Source organism: Mus musculus, chromosome 7, assembly GCF_000001635.26.
Source record: "Mus musculus strain C57BL/6J chromosome 7, GRCm38.p6 C57BL/6J".
Lineage (NCBI taxonomy): Eukaryota > Metazoa > Chordata > Mammalia > Rodentia > Muridae > Mus > Mus musculus.
In genome coordinates this window covers 128,673,930-128,693,221 of record NC_000073.6, presented here as the reverse complement: position 1 = coordinate 128,693,221, position 19,292 = coordinate 128,673,930, and the positions used below count along the sequence as shown (strand labels likewise).

General features: G+C 43.5%; 1 protein-coding gene and 1 pseudogene across 3 annotated transcripts in view; both read right to left on the bottom strand.

Annotated features, from left to right (window-relative positions):
* Nucleotides 1-19,292, bottom strand: part of Inpp5f (inositol polyphosphate-5-phosphatase F) — an 85,256-nt gene that overhangs the window by 3,215 nt on the left and 62,749 nt on the right. Inside the window, exons 10-18 of one of the 3 annotated variants that reach the window (NM_178641.5) lie at nt 17,800-17,924; nt 16,416-16,493; nt 15,105-15,225; nt 13,377-13,505; nt 10,857-10,974; nt 7,938-8,136; nt 2,524-2,595; nt 1,397-1,470; nt 840-968 (exon numbers count right to left, since the gene is read on the bottom strand). In NM_178641.5, the coding sequence (NP_848756.2) occupies nt 840-968; nt 1,397-1,470; nt 2,524-2,595; nt 7,938-8,136; nt 10,857-10,974; nt 13,377-13,505; nt 15,105-15,225; nt 16,416-16,493; nt 17,800-17,924 (1,045 nt within the window). Of the gene's footprint in view, nt 1-839; nt 969-1,396; nt 1,471-2,523; nt 2,596-3,975; nt 4,353-7,937; nt 8,137-10,856; nt 10,975-13,376; nt 13,506-15,104; nt 15,226-16,415; nt 16,494-17,799; nt 17,925-19,292 lie in introns of those variants that run through there. The other 2 variants (NM_001346517.1, XR_003946368.1) reach the window with 2 other exon arrangements.
* Nucleotides 23-524, bottom strand: Gm16044 (predicted gene 16044; annotated as a pseudogene).

The window sequence follows — 19,292 nt, the reverse complement described above, 5'->3', positions numbered from 1 at the left end:
GAGGGGCTCCGAGCGGTTGGAGAGTCACCGCCTGCAAGAGCTAGACAGAACGTCCACTGGAGCTCTGGCTTTTGAGTCTGATTGGTTCCTTCAGGCAGCGTCACTTACATCTTCAGTCTAAGGTTCAAAGTGCTCAGGCAGCAAGCACAGTATAGGAGGCTCAGCTATACCCTTTTGGAAATATTTGGGATGTGAATTAATAATAAACTTTGCTGCGGTCTCTCCAGACTTCTTTGTCAATAAAAACAAACGAGACTCCAGAGCAGAGGTTGGGATGAGGTAAGTAAGGGCATCTTGAAGCGCATAAGGCGCAGCTATTAAGCAATCCCTGGTAACTGGATGCAGGAGCCTGGAGAGCAGCCACTTTCTCCCAGGTTGCTGTGTCTGGAATGACTTTCTTCAACCCCTGTTATATCTGTTTCTTCAGCCTTTGGGAAGGAGTCACTTCCTGGATAAATCTACCCCTGAGTGGTTTGCAGTAAGCCAAGCCTGCTGTATAAGGGCAAACGGCGAGCTGCCGCTGCCACCACCATCTCCATCTTTGGACTTTTCATAGAGCATGTTAGATGATGATTTTTAACAGACAAGATCAAAAGAGCTAATGAACAGCACATAAACATCTTAGAACTCACAGGGACCTGGTAAAGTGGTCGGAACTGCTGCCTCTGGGAGCAGGTGCTGCCTCTGGGAGCAGGTGACACACTTCACAGCCATTCAAATAGGAGTAGAGATCTCGAATCCAAGCTACTCCTGAGCAATCTTTCTAGAAATCAGTTCTACAATGTCCCATGCAGTGGACTTGATTATCTCTGAAAGTGCCATGGTTTGCCCTTCCTTACCTTTGCCATCTTCTTCAGGACTACGTGGCACAGCTCTTAGCGTATGGAAGTAACCGCCTGCTTCTTTACACCTGTAGTGCAGCCGCATGCACGAGAACTTGGGTTTGCCGAAAAGAGTAGGTTCAGGACCTAACACAAATGAGTGTGTTACAAGTTGTTTTTCACATAACACTCTCTGCCTTTACTTCAAATACACATATATCACCAGACTGTGAGCATATTTCTATTCATAATTTAATCAAGATATAAACTTACAGCCATTTATAAAAATGTTTTCATAGTGTGTGAATCTTGACATTTCATGCATGTGTGTGTCCTGACCATAACAAGGCAGCCATGTCTTATGCCCTCTGTTTTATCATGAACATAAGATTTTGAGGCCATAAGAACACTTCTTCGGTTGTAATTGTTTAAACTTTTTGATCACTGGAGTTCTCAAGAGGCACAAGATGAAAGCAACCATACCCATTATTAGTCTCTAAAGAAAAGGGAAGTCTGCCATCACAGATGGCTTAGAGCATCCTCTTTTGTGGGTTAGTTAATGTGCTAGCATTTACCTATTTCTATTCTTTCCAGGTCTTCTAGGCCCAGTCGTTGATACTGGTTTACTTTATCAACTTCGTCATCATAACTAGGGAAAGGCAAGCACAACAAAGGTTAAAAGCAAGGGTTTGGCTCTGGCTACAAAGCTGAGGTAGAATGTTATGAGCTACCACATGCACTTAAAGTCAAATCTTTCCAGCATGCATTCCAGAATGAAGTGAAACATAAAAAGTATATATTAAATAAATAAGAGGGACAGCCCAGCACTCAGGAGGCAGAGGCATGTGGACTCCTGTGAATTCCAGACCAGCTTGGTCTATAGAAGGAGCTCTAGGCCAGCCAAGGCTACATAACAGAGAGACCCTGTCTCGGGGTGGGAGGAGTGTAACATAATTTAACAACTAATAGAGAATTTTACATATAAAGAAAATTACAAAGAAATAATTTCAGTTTTATAAACAAAATATAAACAAGCCTAAAATGAAGGCAATATACATTGGAACGCTTTAGCTAAGGAATGTACAGCGGATGGGTCTGAGATCCCAAATCAATGAAGAAAACTGTCATGACCTGAGCCAAAGGCATATGGAATGACAGGAAAACGGCAGCTTAAACCAAGCTGAAAAAGTAAAGGGGACATTTTACTCAGGAAATGCATTAAGCCTGCATCCTGGACAGCTCATGGAACAAGCGAGCACTCAGCTTTGGAAGTGGCACAGATAATTGCCTTTTTGGAGATGGCGCTAATAAACCACCAAAGTCACATAATTGATCATATGCTTGTAACCAAGGAGACGCTGAAAGTCGCATAATCATATGCTTGTAACCATGGCAACACTGACGTGCACACATGCGCACATACAAGCTGTGCATCTGCAGAGCTGAATCATTCAATGGCAAAAGCTGCAGGGAATTCAGTGTCAAACAATGGGGAAAATACAGTAAGACAAGCCATGATACATGGCCTCTGTGATTAAACAGAGTGCGTGATGCCCAGATTGTGATGAATTCCAAGTAATACTAAGCTAAAACAGTGATAAATAACTCAAAATTTGAAAGATTATTTAAAGGGCTCAATGAAATCTCATATATACATGAAGACAAAAAACAAACTAAAAGCTTTAAATCAATGGCGACTTACTAGGCCACATAGTAGGCAGCGTTAGACAGCAGCAGCAGCACTTCCACATCTCTGTGCGCAGCGTCAGTGAGGCTGTACAGATACGATTCCTGATCAATTATTTTTATCCACATTTTTGCAAGCATATTCCTACTTACAAGAAAAGATTGCCCAGGGGAACAAATGAAAATGAAATGATTGTACTTCTGAAGTTAAATTTAATACAGAAGCAATCTACATCCATTTTGGGGGGAAAAAACTTAAACACCTCTCCCCACTCCCACCATTAGGAGGGAGCCGATGTGAGCCCGAGCGGAAGGGAGGTCTGTTCCAGACATGACCAGAAGGGGGCGCAGTCCTCAAAGGAAAGGGATAATGTAAGAGGGGAAAATGGTGAAAGAGGTGGCTACTGGGAAGAAGAAAGAAAAACGTGACACGCAGAAGGAGAAATCATATGTTACCTCACATTTGCCAGTATTCAAAATAGCATACTAGACGCTGAGTATATTTTTGCACTACTAGAAAACAGCTATTCTGAAATAGTCTTAGATAAACTGTTGTGAACATGAAGGCAAGCCACACTCCATTTTTCTCACTATAGATTTCACTTGGCTTTCAAGGAATGAGTAAGCACTGCCTTATGGCCATTTTGTCGCATTATCCTTCCCTCCCTGCCCCCCCCCATTCATTCATATTCTCTCTCTCTCTCTTTCTCATACACACACACACACACACACACACACACACACCCCACTACCACTACCACCACTGAAACATTTTAGAATGGAATTCAGGTGAATTGTTGAACCATTTTAAACCAAGACTATCAAGACTATAGTAAAATGCACATCTTGAGATGCTTCTAATAAGGAAATGGCCAAGGATTAAAAGATACAAATAATCAACAAGCAGGCATAACCCAAACTCAAATGAAAATTTTAACGTAATTTCTAATCTGGCATGGGTAGCCTTTCCAGCCGAGTCTGTTAAACTGCAGATTCTGATTGCTGATCTTTAGATTCCACCATAAGATTTTTCTGCCACAGGATCTCAAACCCATCTCATCTGCTGGCTCTTACTATTATAAAAGCAGTAGCAAAAGCAAACAAAAAAAAGACCCAGATAGGAAATATCAATTATGGATGGAACTTAAGCCACTGACAAGCGTGCCTGGGAATGAGGTCACTGCCAGACGGCACTGCCGAGGACTGCGGCTTTACCAAAGCCTGTACCTCGGCTTTCCGCATCAGCACCACCTGGTTGCAACCCAAATTCAACAGTTTTTAATCTGAAATGATTTCCTCAGTTTTCACCTACACTCTAGACCTCAATGAATGAACAGACGTACCTAATAAAACATAGACTCATTCTGCCAGCCAGTATCTGAGTAAGAGAAGACCATAAATCCAGAGATCCTGGCAGCATAGCAGAATGATATGGTAAATGGAAGTGAGTTTTACGCATGATACTTACTGCATTCTGAAAACTGCTGCTTGAGCCGAGCCACGCCAAAAATTCCATCACGACACAATTTTTACACACACACCAAAAAACAAAAAAAACAAAAAAAAAAAAAAAAAACCCAAAAAACAAAAAACCCTACAGTGTCACTTCCATCCTGCCTATTCTAGAGTTAGTATTTACATCAGTCAAAAACATTATGTCCTTATCTAAAAGCATTTGGCACAAAACAAGCGGTCGAGTGTTGTCGGCCTTTTTCCCCCTCCCACCCCATTTTTACTGCAGTCTTAGGTGCAGTAAATAATCCCTCCCTGTCCATACCCCCACCCTTTTAAAAAAGAAAAAGCACATTTGGTACGGACAAGAAAAACAAAAAACAACAAAAAAACCCTTATGTATAACCCCACCCACCCCCTGCATTGCAGCTCCTTGCTGCTGCCCTAATCATTTTTGTTTTCCCGCCACTGTGGCAAACCTTCCTTCCATACTATAAAAACAAAAATTGCCAAAACTACATGCAGCCCAACCACGGAGACAATGGTCGCATAAAAAGCGCTGTCTTCCGGGGACATTAACATCAAGCTTTGGAAAAGAAGTAATTTACAGGAAAAATACAGCCCCACTGGCACTTTAACCATAAGTCCTGCAAAAAGAAGGAAAATCTTAAAAGTCATGGCGAGAACGCCATCGGACTTAGGTTCCGCAGCGTTGGCAGCTGGAGCGCGAGGCGCAGGTGGCGGCTGCCGATGGGAGCGCGGCATCCTCTGTCTACACCGCACCTCGCGCCTGCAGAGAATGGCACTGCGGACTCGCCTCCAGTCACGCCCACTTCCGCTGCGGCAGGCTGCCACTGCGCGTGCGCATTGTATCCTGCGCATCCCGCGCCCTCCACGGAGAATAAAGACCCCGGCCGGTGGAGCTGTTGGGTGGGAGGGCTTCTGGCTTGAGCCTTTACCACGGCTTGATGGGCAGAGGGCTGCCAAGCTGTTATCTTTGCCGCGATCCTGATAGTCGCAATACCCTGCGGAGGATAGATGACCGGGGTAGAGTCGGCGTTTCTGCAGGTGCTCTGGGTCCTGATGCAGCTCGCCTAGTTCCTTTCGAACCTAAGCCTCTTTCCAGGCGCTAAAGTCCAGCTGGTCTGTGGCAAATGAGGTGGCTGAGAGCGCAGGCAGGAAGGACACACAGTTGAGGAGGGCTGCTTCTATCCGGTGTCTGCCGGGATGGACCGTGAAGCGCGCTGAACGCTGCGTTGCCGCACTGCGTCCCTACCGCGGCACGGTGCCGCGCTGGACAGTTCCCAATACCGCTTCTGGCCTCCCCAGCGTAAGGCTGTGGTAAACTGCTTCCCAGACAGTGTTACATTACCTTACCGATACTGCAGTGAATGAAGCTAAATCTGTTGCACTGCCGAAATAGTCCTTAGGATAGTGCAATACTGCAGTATTTTTAATAATACAAATACCACAATAGCATAGAGAATAAAACATCAAATGTTTATGTAAAGACACCCACTCCTGTATTTGCACAGTCCTGCCTTTCTCCCCAGTCCCTAGTCCTAGCCGTGGTCTTAAAAAGAAAAAACAACTACCGTTCAAGAACAAAAAGACAAAAAAAGCACTGCCGTTAGGACCACCAGAAAAGCACTTACCGTGCAAGTCTGGAGAGCTTTCACACCGGCACAGTCGTGTATGGACGACGACGGACGGACACGCACGCACGCACGCACACACACACACACACAAATACACACACACACACACACATACACACACACACACACGTGCGCGCGCATACCCCCCAATAATAATAATAATAAATAATAATTGCATTGTTGGTTGCGTCACTGAGTAACAAAGCCCCTAGGAAAATCAGGCTGGTCTCAAAATCACTTAGACCTGCCTGCCTCTGTATTTCAATGCTGAGATTAAAGATTATGCCAGCACATCTGGCCTAAATACATTTTTTTAAAAACAAGAGCTACCAAACTAAATTAGGCAGTGGAGGCTCACACCTTTAATCCCAGCACTGGAGAAGCAGAGGCAGGTGGATCTCTGAGAGGCTGAGTCTGGTCTATAGAGTGAGTTCCAGGGCTACACAAAGAAACCCTGTCAACCCACCCCTATCAAAAAATTTTTATTTTAATTTTAGAGATCCATCAAGGAATGGATAGCTGAGGCAGGCACATGGTGACTGCTAAAGGCCCCAAGCCCAGTGCCGTGCGGCCACTCCCAGAGCTATCTGGTCCCCACCCCAAAGTTCTGGATCTGGGTCTGCATTCAGTCAGCAAACATACAAAATGATTCTATAGGAAACTCAAATGTCCAGATCATGTTTCTCATGGGGAGAAAGAGGAAACACATGCATACACACACACACACACACACACACACACACAGACCCTTAAAGAGGAAAGGAAAATACCAGTGGCACATTTAATGAAAGAGCAGCATCAGGGATGACATGACAAGGCAGATGACAAGAATCACTGAGAGACACAGAAAAGCTTGTTAAATAAAATGGCAGCAGCTAAACTCTCAGGTTAGCGTCTCCAGGGAGAGTGATCCATCAGAATGAGATGTGAAGGTGTTAATGACCCACTCTCTGAGAAAGTGACACCTCAGAAGAGCAAGCAGAAGAGAGCAGTGGGAGCCACGCTGGCCCTTGCTCCTAAGCCTGTGCGCAAACCTAGAGCCTCCTGAGCCTTCATAGAAGTTCTTACACCTCCTATAAAAACAGAAACTAAAACAACAGAGGGCTGGGCTTTATATAGCACAAGTGGCAGAGTGCTTGCCTAACATTCATGAAGCCTTAAGCCATGGGATTGGTTGTGTATGCCTGCAATCCTAGCACCTGGGAAATAGGAGGCAGGAAGGTCAGAAAGTCAGTCTCCACTCTAAAGTGAGTTTGAAGCCAGTCGGGGATACATAAGATACTATCTCAAAAAGCAAGCACTCAGCCTACTCAAGCCGAAATGTGATCAAGAAACTACTGGCTCTAAAATATCAGCTCACTTTCTTCCCCATCAGTCCTTCCATCCCAGCAGAACCTCAAAGAAAGCAGTTTCTAACAACAGTGACAGACGGAGGAAAATGGCAAATACCTCAACCACTTACGCAATACAGCCTGTCTAACATGGCCAACCTAGCAGAGAGCCCTCTGGGGTCTAAGTGGAGAGCGTCAAGCCTTGGCAGCCCTGGATGTCAGAGGAGCAGACCATATACCCATTCCAAAAGTCTGCAGCTCTGATCCTTTGTGCCACGGCCACCTCTCAGCAGCAACACATCATTCCTTCAGACAGCCCTTCTGTGCGGGGCAGCATGGAGCTCCCCATGCCCTCTATCGACCCAAGGCAGAATCCTAAAGAGCTGACAAACACACCCAGTCTGGCTTACACTAACATCCTAGAGGACAGAGAGTAACAGTAGGAGCTCTGGCCGATGAAACGTATACTCCCATAACCACTTTTGGTGACTGACCATCCAAGGGAGAATTAGAAGACACAGCACTGTATCAGGAAGAGGGGTGAGTCTAATGGTGAACTAGAGACAGGACACCTGACTCAAGTCTGCTCTTGAAGATGACCTAAGGGACAGTGTATTTATATCTGGTGACTGCTGCAGGAAATGAATATGAAACAATATAAGCCTAGTATGGATCTTTAAGAAGTCACCAAAGGCTAGGCTATGGGAGTCTTCCTGCCTCGGCCTCTAGTGTGCTGGGGTTACAAGTGAGCTACCACTCCAGGCATGAAGTGTTTTAAAATCAAGTGTCACATCTAAGTATTTCTTTTCACAGCTGGCATGCTTTTTAAGCACCCTTAACTTCATACCGAATGTGAGTGTGCCTTGCACTGAGACAGCCATGCTTGATGCATCCGTGCCCACACATTGCAGACAAGAGCCAGTGTTAATAGTGACAACTTATCAACCCAGAACACGAAGCAGGCTGAATCCTAGACTAGCCCAGCTCACCTGGGGTCGCAGTCAACCAGGGCCCAGCCCCCGTGGAACTTCTCGTCACCCGGCAGCAGCAACTGCATATAACTCTGTAAGAGCTGGCTGATGAGCTCCTGGTGGCTTCTCTGGCTCTCCTTATGCAAAGCTTCATGCTCCTTCTCCTTGGTAAATATGGAGTAAAGGTCTTCTGTCACTGGGACGCCTTGCATCAGATCTAGGGTAGAAAGTGTTAACACTGTCACCATCTTAGCTTCAGTAATGTGTCTTCTAGAAAACAGATCCTGAGACCTAAAACAACAGAATTCATCCGTGAAAGCAGAGACTTAAATCTTTTCCCCCTTAAAGCAGGCTCAAGTTTTTAGACTGGATCAGATGTCATCAAAATTACAAACTTCTGTGTTTCTGGAAACATCTCATGAGTGAGGATACTTGGCTTTCCCTGGCTTCATGTGTGCCGTCCCTGGAGCTTGGTGACAGTTAGCCATGGTAGCAGCCACTTCCTGCTCTGTACTGTGTGCGCAGCACTTTGTACTTTTCTCACAAGGCTCTGCCTTATTTATTTCTCTCCAGCCCCTGCATGTGAGGACAAATATTTCAAGATGGACCTCATCTCAGATGTGAACTTTATAGTGTATAGTTGGGGAATGCATTCTGATTGGTCACAGCTAGCTCTAATAAAAAGACCGTATTCTGGGTAACAGCAAACATTATCCCCCAGGGAACAGGCCAGTTGGAATAGATAATGCATAGCGAGCATGTGGGGCTAAGGAAGATGAAGCTTCTCCTGGCAGCAACCCACCCTCTGCTCACACATCCTGCAAAGGAGAGCGCTGCTCATGGCCGCAGGTGAGGCCAACCATCGGCATGGACCTGATGCAGATTCTAGGCTGGACCTGATGACGAAGGAACTGGCCTTCTGGGTCTCATGAGAAGCCAGCTCGATCGATACCATGCACACCACCCAATCCTCAATGGAAGATACTGTCTACCTGCTAATGAGGGGCTGGCTCCTTAGTTAGTGTGGATTTGATAGAAACTAGGGGAAAAGCTCAATGAAAAAGATCTTAAAGTGAATCCAAGGCTATCTTATGTCTGCCAATTTTTTTTTTTTTAAGATTTATTTATTATATGTAAGTATACTGTAGCTGTCTTCAGACATTCCAGAAGAGGGCACCAGATCTCGTTACAGATGGTTGTGAGCCACCATGTGGTTGCTGGGAATTGAACTCAGGACCTTCGGAAGAGCAGTCAGTGCTCTTAACCGCTGAGCCATCTCTCCAGCTCCCTGTCTGCCAATTTTTAATGGAGTGAGTTTTTCAGATAAAAAAACAAATTGCATTTCAAAATATATTATCAAGAAAGTGAAGCCGGGCGTGGTGGCACACGCCTTTAATCCCAGCACTCGGGAGGCAGAGGCAGGCGGATTTCTGAGTTCGAGGCCAGCCTGGTCTACAGAGTGAGTTCCAGGACAGTCAGGGCTATACAGAGAAACCCTGTCTCAAAAAATCAAAAAAAAAAAAGAAAGTGAAAAAGTCCACAAATACATGAGAATATTTACAACTGTTCATCTTGTGAGGGGGGATGCATGCTTAATACACAAAGAACTCCTAACAGCTCAGCAATACAAAGCATATCCAATCTTAAAACAAGCAAAAATCTTAATAGATGAGCTAACTTCCTCCCTATGGGGTATGCAGCTAAAGCTGTAAAAACCGTTGAATCCATTCCTTATGCAGGTCTTCTGGACACTGGGATCTGAGGCAGCTTATGGGAAAGAAGATCTGCTGACCACTGGCCTCACAGACTCAATGAGCTTCTACTGCTGCTGGCCTCTCCCTCAACCTTGAGGAGACTGAACATCCGACCAAGACGATCAGACAACTGAACGGAGACAGGCCCAGAGCCCAGGTTCTCAGTGGCGTGAGTAAATAGGCACATTAGCTGGTGGAAGCAAGTCATCTCTCCCTTTAAATATCCTACTAAACTCTCAATCGCAGCCAGATGTGGTGCGCACCTTCAGTCCTGGAACTCAAGAGACAGACAGGTTAATCTCTGAGTGTGAGATCAGCGTGGTGTATGTAGCCAGCTCCAGGTCAGCCAGCAATATAGATAGGCTGAGATCCTGTTTGAAAACATCCAAGACTCTGCTTATACTACCTGCTTCTTATTTCTGACAAAGGAATCAAACCTTCTGCTTTACTTATGGAGATTAAACCCAGGGTCTCCAATTTGCTAGGTAAGTACTCCAAAACTGAATTACAACCCAGTTCTGAATGTACCTCCCTACATTAGATTTCCCCAGTTCCTACCTAGAGTGTGGCTAGGCTTATTTTACATGTTCAAAATTATCAGGTGAAAGAAACAGATTTTTAAAAATATTCTTAGGGACCACAGATCATCTATGTCATGTTTGTTTCTAATCCAGAACATTCTACTTTCACTTTAATCCCGTAAAATAACTTTTTCTTGAAAATAAACATGTTAATATAGGAATTGTATGGGCAGTCTCTCTTCTGCTTCCTCTTCTAAAAATTAGTGAGTTGGTTAGGATAATTAGTAATTCCTGCTAAATCATGATTATGGAAAAGAATGGTGTATTTGAATGATAAATGACCAACAGGAAAAGAAAATCCTATAATTACATGGCTTGAGCCACCAGAGAACAAATGAGCATACTGGGTTGGGTACTGCATCCCACACACTAGCAGCCTCAATCCTGCTTTTCAATCACTTGAGTAACAACTGACTAATACATATGTAATTATATGTTCCTTTGTTGCTCCAGCCAAAAACATTTGTCAAATGCTAAGCTTGTGAAAATGTGAATTTAATATATTAGAAACACAAGTACATTATAAAGCATGGTAAATGCAAGAAGCAGAATTCTGTAAACTACCGCTCACAGAAGGAACGCGCGGCCCTCCTGCTCCTTACCTATGACGGCTTGCCTGTAGGCATCCTTGAACCGACTGAGGTAGTACCTATTTGCCGAGTTAACGCCATCTTTCATAACTCCTGCCAACTTCCTTTCTCCTGTTCTTGTAAAGTCACCCTATCAAAGAAAAGGTAATTGTGGAAATGTATTCAATGTAAGAATGGTCTCAAAACTCATTTGGGACTTTCAGTTCGAGACAAGAACTCCACAGGCTTCCAAATTATAAATTTAAAAAGTCCTAAGTATTGCAGTTAAATAAAATATGTACTAGTATTTAACTCTAAGCTTGTCTATAAATAGTTATATGTAATAGTTATTCATGGCATCGAGCCTTCAGTTAGATGCCCCTTTAGGACAAAGCTATTCCTAGCAACTTGTAGAATTTCTGAAATTTCTAAGTCCAATACAATTATATAACAAACACCAAAAAGATAAAAAAAGATTTTTCAAGGCTCATATTTATAATATTCAAAAAAAAATGAGGGGACAGAAAAGGATTTGAGACAGTCACATGTAACCTAGACTGGCCTTACTCTGTAGCCATGAATGACCTTGAACTCTCAACCCTCCTGCCTCCACATCCCAAGAGCTAGGATTCCAGGCATGCACTGCCATACTCTGCTTTCAAAAGCTCCCCACATCATGAGGATAGCAGACTAACATCTCTGAAACCATCAGCCAGCTCCGAATAAATACTTCCTTTTATAAGAATTGCCTTTAATCATGGTGTTGTTTCTTCACTGCAAGTTTTAGGACACATAACCCAGGAAATTTAGGAAAAATATTACCAACAAGCTGGCCACTTTCAGAGTCTTAGTTCAGCAACATGTACAAATAGAAAACCATGCATGTGGACTCTAAATAACTCAGAGGAAGAAAATGAGATAGTGTTTGGATTTATAGAGCTTATTTTCCTTAATTATTAAAAAAAAGTTTTTGAGCCAGGCAGTGGTAGCACACACCTTTAATTCCAGCATTCAGGAGGCAGTCGGGCAGATCTCTGAGTTTGAAGCCAACCTGAATTCCAGGACTGACAGGGCTACACACAGACACCCTGTGTCAAAAAACCAAAAGAATATTTTTGTGGGGCTGGGGAGATGGCTCAGTAATTAAGAGGACTGGCTGCTCTTGCAGAGGGCCTGGGTTCAGTTTCCAAAACCAACATCACATGGCTCACACTTGCCTGTAACTCCAGTACCAGGGGAGCTGACATCCCTTGGCTTCCTCAGGTATCTAAATGTATGTGATTCACATAAACTCACAGAGACACACAGACATACTCCAAGCCAGATGAGATGGCTCACACCAGTAATTCTAACTGAAGATGTACAGGGCCGATATGGCCTACACAGAGGCCCTGTTGTAAAAACAAAACAAGTTTTTTATATTTATTACTCAACTAAAACCTAGAGAAGCTGATGTCTTCTGAGCACTTGTTTTGTTTGGTTTGGGTTTGCTGGGAATCAGCTCCAGGCCTCACACATGCAAGCAAGGGCTTCACCAACCAAGCTACACTTTGTTAAAGAGATATGGCCCCTGGTCAAATAGGAGCTTGAAAGGAAATCAACGTAAACCTAATTTAAACTGACTCAACCAATTCCTACTGCCCATAAAGAGTGCCCATAAATTGAGAATTTGTTACCAGGGACTGTATTTACATTTAAGTTTCTGTGAGGCTTTGTGAGCTCTTCAAAAAACTTAATTTATAACAACAAAAAACTAATAAAGCGTTCCTTTAGCACACACTCAGTGTCAGGAAATAGTCCCAGCCTTTACAGCCTATAACTATCTGTCACAGAAGGCCTGGTACTTCCACTGAACAACTAGTGGAACAAAGTGGATAAATGACTGCCCAAGGTTGTACTGAGTAAGAGGCAGGCTTAAGAGTCAAACTCAGAGAAGACAAAAGTATTCCCACACAGGTCAGGTACTAGCAAACATGTTTTGTTTATATACAGTTTTAAAATGGATGCACAGCCAGGTATAGTGGTGCTCAGGGAGGCAGAAATAGGAGGATCTCTGTGAGTTTGAGGACAGCTAGGCCTACACAGTGAATTCTATGACAGCCAGGGCTGCATAGTAAGAGAAGACCCTGTCTCAAAATAAAAATAAACGCACATAGAACTTCTTATTTCCAGATTCCCTTGAACAACTAGAAGATAAAGCAAAATGGGACCTCCTCAAAAAGAGCGACCTTCTCCAGAGAGCGACAGAGCCCTCCTGCTCAGGCCAGGCCCACAAAGGCCGCCTATACCTGACCTAACAGCAGACTCCTGTCATAGCCAAACATTCCAGAGATAAATCATACACACACACACTCACACACATATATGTGTGTGTGAGTGTGTGTGTGTGTGTATATGTATATATGTATGTATGTATATATATATATATATATATATATATATATATATATATATATATATAGAGAGAGAGAGAGAGAGAGAGAGAGAGAGAGAAACAAAGCTTGTTTTGATCCTCAGATAGAATGACCCACAATGCCTGCTACAAACAGTTACCTTTAGAGCAGCAGTCCCAGCATACTGCCTGCTGATGGAGTCACCGTTGTTGGCCCACATTATCTGGTAGGTCCGATTACATTTCACAGGTAGTGGCTGCTCTGGGGGCATCACACCTAGTTTTTTAAGCTAAAATAAACACATTAGTGGGTAAATAATATATGAGAAACCATAGCATTAACTGTGTATTACAGAAAAAGAGGGAAAGCTGACATAATTTGGGACCTTTGTCTAAAGGAAGTGTTTTCCAACTTTCTTTCTTAACTCCAGGCTGAGAACATGGAGGTCAGAGAACAGCTTTCAGAAGTCACTTCTCTCCCTCTACCGCCTGTGTCCCAGGAGCCAATTCAGGTTTTCAGGCTTGGTGGCAAGTGCTTTACCCACTGAGCCATCGCACTGGTTCCCTCAGGCTTTATGCCTGAGACAGAGTCTTGCTATGTAGCCAAGGCTAGCCTAGAGTCCCAGACCCTCTTGACTCGGGCTCATGAGTGCTGAGAAGACAGAAGTGTACCAGCAAGCCCAGCTCAGACATGTTTTTAAAGATACAGCACTGCCCGATGTGATGACGCACACCTTTGGTCCCATCACTCACAAGACAGAAGTGGGTGGAGGCAGGGATATATAATGAGTCCTGTTTCAAAAACAATTATTATTAAATAAATACTGCTATCAATTACTATAGCTGAATAAATGTAACATTTACAGTGTTTTTTTTTTAACGTATAGACCAATACTACTATATTTTGCCTATTTTAAATTTACCTAAGAAGTGGAAACAAATACCGAATGACACAAAGAAACAACCATGAGCAGTAGGTGAGTAATAAATGCTCCAAGAATCATAACCAGGTGCCCGGGCAGAGTTCAAGCGTTGGGGGCAGGGGGAACTTGTTTGTTTTGGTTTTGTTTTTTAACGTGAATTATCTCATTTACTTATCACAACAACAACAACAACCACCACAACTACCCTGCATTAAAGTTGTTAAGGCTCAGGTCTGAGGAGGTCTCTTAGAGTCAACACCTTCCACATGGTGAAGACAGAGCTTAAATTCAAAAGCCTTACTGACTTTTACTTCAAAAGACAGAACGAAGTCCTCCAAGAATAGTCACAAAGCTCTGTGGGGGCAGGGAAGCAAGCCAGAAGGACAGTATGAGTCTCCACTTTGGACTGTAGCTCAGGAAGTTGTTTAGCAGGTGTCAGAAATCTGAAAGACCTACAGTGGAGCACTGAGGTAACAAACAAGCAAGGGGAGGGAGCAGCAGCCGCCACCCTCAGAGCTGGGGACAGGGGAAGGGACCATTGAGTCCCAGAGAGCCGGCTATTAACAGGGGTGCAACAGGCAAAGGGCTTTGTGGCTTTCCATCCTTGATAGCAGTCTCCTCTAATTCCCGCCCCCTGCAGCCCCATCCCTACCTCACAGTGCCAGGGCAGGCTAACAGAAATTCATTGTGCAGACTCCCAGCCCAAAATACAGAAGGGCAGTTTTGAAATTCAGAGAACAATGGAAAATAAACACATGAAACCCCCAACAGATTTAAAATGTTTGCAGGTTGAATATGTAAGAAAATGCTACCACATCTACTTACTTCTAAGTTACATTTCTCGGGTTTTTATGTAACAAGATATTTACATGCTAAAAAATTTTCCACAAAATATTTGGACTTTGAGAATATGTTTCACTATTTACTTACACATGAGTATTTGAAATCAAAAGGACTCCAGATTACCTGCTGTTCCATGACCACGCGCGCTATGGCAGCCTGGACCACGTTGGTGCGATCCAGGCAGTCCATGCAATTAACTCGAAAAATCCCTTCTTGCTTACATATCACACCAGCTTGATCAACCCTTGTCAAAAGAAGTATGGGATTAATTTACAATTTCAAAAAAGTTTTCAAGAAACTCAATTCAACTCTTAACACTATGGCAACAGCAGCACTGCCTGGCAACTGTGTAGGAACATCCTTAAATGTCAGACAGCACGGAGGGCTCCACACACTTTCCTGTCGGTTACAATAACTTGGCAGTGAGGCATTCTTATCCCCATTTAAGAACTCAAAAGCCAAGATCCGAGAGACTGAGAGAGTAACCGACTTCCCTCCCTCTCGGGGCAGTGGGGTTGCACACAACCATGAACATTTAAAACCCCATCTTGTCTTGCCTTCCTTTCTAACTCCAAGTGGACCTCTCAAAGACACACTAGTTGGCTTTACTGGATGGTAAGGAGTCGTGCAGTCGTGCTTGTGCCCTCTAGTCTCAGGCCATCATGCAGTCTTCACATCCAATCGCATGTTCTCTCCTGGCCTCTAAGACCATATTCTTTCTCTTTCGCCTACCTCCTAGAGTCTGGGCATCTTTTCCTTCTCTGTTACTTTCAAAATGCCTGAAGTCTGAATATAGTTAAGCTTCCCTTCCCACATGAGGGATGACAAAGGAGGAAAACAAAATGGAATCCACAGAGTGAGAGGGACACACTTAAGTCCTTCAAGAGCAGCAGCTGCTCCACTTCATTTTCCAACCCTCTGACACCACGCCCTGCTCACAAGCAGCACTGCCTAATGGTGGCACTCCCAAAAAGGAAGGAAACGGGGCAGAAAACACATGATTTCACAGACCAAAAGTCAAAACAACGTTTTGTGAAATACTGTGGTGGTTTGAATGGGAATGCTGAATGAGAATGCCCCATAGGCTCATATATTTCAATGTTTGGTCCCCAGTTGGTGGACCTGTTTGGTAAGGACTAGGAGGTGTGGCTTTGTTGGAAGAATTGTGTTGCTAGATGGGCTTTTAAGTTTTCAAAAGCCTACACCCTTCCCAGTTAACATCTCCCTCTCTCTCCTCTCTGCCTTGTGCTTATGAGTCAGACGAACACTCAGCTGCTGCTCCAGTGCCATGCACGCCTGCCTGCTGCCATGCTCCCTGCCACGAACTCTAACTCTCTGTAATCAGGAATCTCAAATTAAATGCTTTCTTTATAAGTTGCCTTGGTCACAGCGTCTCTTCACAACTGTAGAAAAGTAACTAAGTCCAGTACCTACCAACACCACTTCATGTCAATGATGATGTCATGAATGGCATCCGTGAGGGTTTGAACATTCTCGAACTTCATTCCTCGGCTAAACCCCATTCCCCAAAACAGAAAGCAAAGAACCGGCTTTAGTATTATAACAAAATCATATTCTAATTTACTCAAGAGGAAAGGGCCAGGGCTGTAACTTGGTGGTAGAGCATTTGCCTAGTGTGCTCAGGTTTTAATGCCAGCATCATCAAAACCAACCGAAGCTGAGTGTGGGAGGGCACACCTTTAATGGAAGAATCTGAGAGGCAGAGACTGTCTGTGAGTTTGAGGCCAGCCAGGGATACATAGTGAGACCTTAACTAAAAAAAAAAAAAAAAAATCTTATTAAGATATTTTTTTAATATTTAAATCACATTTTATTTACTTAGTCTCTGTGTGTCCAGGCTTGGAGTGAGAGGCACATGTGCCATGGTGTGCACATGTGGAGTGAGGGGCACACGTGCCATGGTGTGCACATGTGGAGTGAGGGGCACACGTGCCATGGTGTGCACATGTGGAGTGAGGGGCGCACGTGCCATGGTGTGCACACGTGGAGTCAGGGGACAACTTTCAAAAGTTGGTTCTCTCTGCCATACAGATTCCAGGGATCAAATCAGGTTGTCCAACTTGATAGCAGATGTCTTTACCCATCCAACTATCTCGCCAGCTTCTTAGGATCTTTAATAAGTAGCTCAAAATTCTTAAAAAGAATAAGTAAGCCGGGTCTGGTGGCACAAGCCTTTAATCCCAGCACTCGGGAGGCAGAGGCAGGCAGATTTCTGAGTTTGAGGCCAGCCTGGTCTACAAAGTGAGTTCCAGGACAGCCAGAGCTACACACAGAAACCCTGTCTCGAAAAACAAAACAAACAAACAAAAGAATAAGTATAGGTAATTCTATACCTATTTGCACTTGAAAGCACATGTACAAACACCAAAGCAATGCATGCATATGCCTCTTTCCCCACAACTCCTTACAACCTAGGCAAATTCACAGGCAGAACAAGCATTGTGGCAAAGTGGATCCTGCTTTCAGAATAAACATAAATTAAAGATGTCAGCAACAGGATTCACCAATAGCTGACCATCCAGAGCAGGCTAGGAGTTATCCTGGGGACAGAGGTGTTGCTAACAGTATGAAGACAGCCAGAAGGATACCTGTGGCTTTCAGCCGCTGTGATTATGTGTCCCAGTACATTTTGGAACAGAAAGACTGTAAAAACTTCAGCAACAACTTAAAGGCAAACAGCTTAAAGCAAAGGCCACAGACATGAACAGCAGGTAAACCTCACATCCTTCCCTTCTGAGCAGAGAGGAAGGGAAAGAGCAGAGAAGGTTAAGCCGCTTCCCTCTGGGGACGCCCTTACCAGTGCTCATGGAAATCGAAGGAGACATAGGTGAGCTTGGGGTTGTTGAAGAGCAGCACCTGCTTCAGGTAAGCATCACCAATAATCTTCTCCCTTCCAGCCTGGTCTACCAAGTTAACAATAACCTGTGGTAATGATGAGCAAGAAAGTAGCAATATTAACCAGACCTCAGAACTGGAAGGCCAGTGGAACAATTCATTTGGAATTACATTTTACAAATATAGCTGTGCTTAGTTAGAAACTAGTCTACTCAAGCACCAATTTTACCATAAAATTAAAATATCTGTCATATAAGTTTAGCTGTATGAGAGCTGTTAACATCAATGGTAATAGTCCTGTAAATTTGCAATAGCCAACCAAAACACAAAATAAAACATGCTTCTTTTTTAACAGCAAAGGTTTTTTTTAAGATTTTTAAGTTTGTGTGTGTGTGTGTGTGTGTGTGTGTGTCTGTGTGTGTGTCTGTGTCTGTGTCCAGCCCTGGGGGTCAGAGGCATCAGAGGCCCCTGGAACTTGAGTTACAGACAGTTGTATGTGGGTGCTGGGAATTGAACCTGGATCCTTCTGGACCTTCATGGTCTTGACTGCTGAGTCCAACCTAAATAGTAGGTATTTTGAATAGGCAGAATAAGTTTAAAAAAAAAAACCCTACAAATGAGATAGCATAAAACTACTGAAATATGTAAAAGGAAATCTGAATAGACATAAATATGTACCATGTTGCTGAATCTCAAGGTCCAATATTGTAAAGATATCAAGGCTTTCCAATTAATCTATATACTCAACCATCCCAATCAAAATTCAACCAGGATCTTTTCATGGAAAAGATAACTTAATTCTAAAAAAGTAAATATTCTCAAAAAGTAAATATTTGGAAAAAAATGAAAAGCAATAAACACAGAGAAATTTGCCCCATCTGGAACAATTCTATATAGTCTATGTAGCAAGCAAGACTGTGAAACTAAAGATAGGCAACTGACAGAGGAGAACAAGGCTGAGGGCCAAAGACCTGAGTCCACTGAGGCAGGAAGGGTAGGTAGCTAAGCACACTGCTGTGAGCAAGCACAGATGACCATCAGGGGCCCTGGGACGACAACTGTCTGTCTACAAGGAAAAGAGACTTATAAAAGAGTTCCCTATATCTCTTTAATGAAACACAAAATAAACTCTAGATACATCAATGACCTAAATGTTATTTAAAAAAAAAAAAAAAGCCACAAAAAAAGTAGTAGTTTTTGCACAGCTGTAGGTGGAAGCATGACCTCCCAAGCATAAAATAAAAACCAGAAGACAAAGATGATGTTTCCGATGTGACAACAGGAAAAATTTAAATCTGTGTACAAGTGACATTATCAGCAAAGGTTTAAAAAAACAAAACAAGGAACTCTCATGAGAATGTACTTGCCACAGAAAATCAACACTTTATAGAGTACCATAAACAGAGTAAGAAAAAACTGGGTACAAAAGACCCCAGTGAGCAAGATGCTACAGTC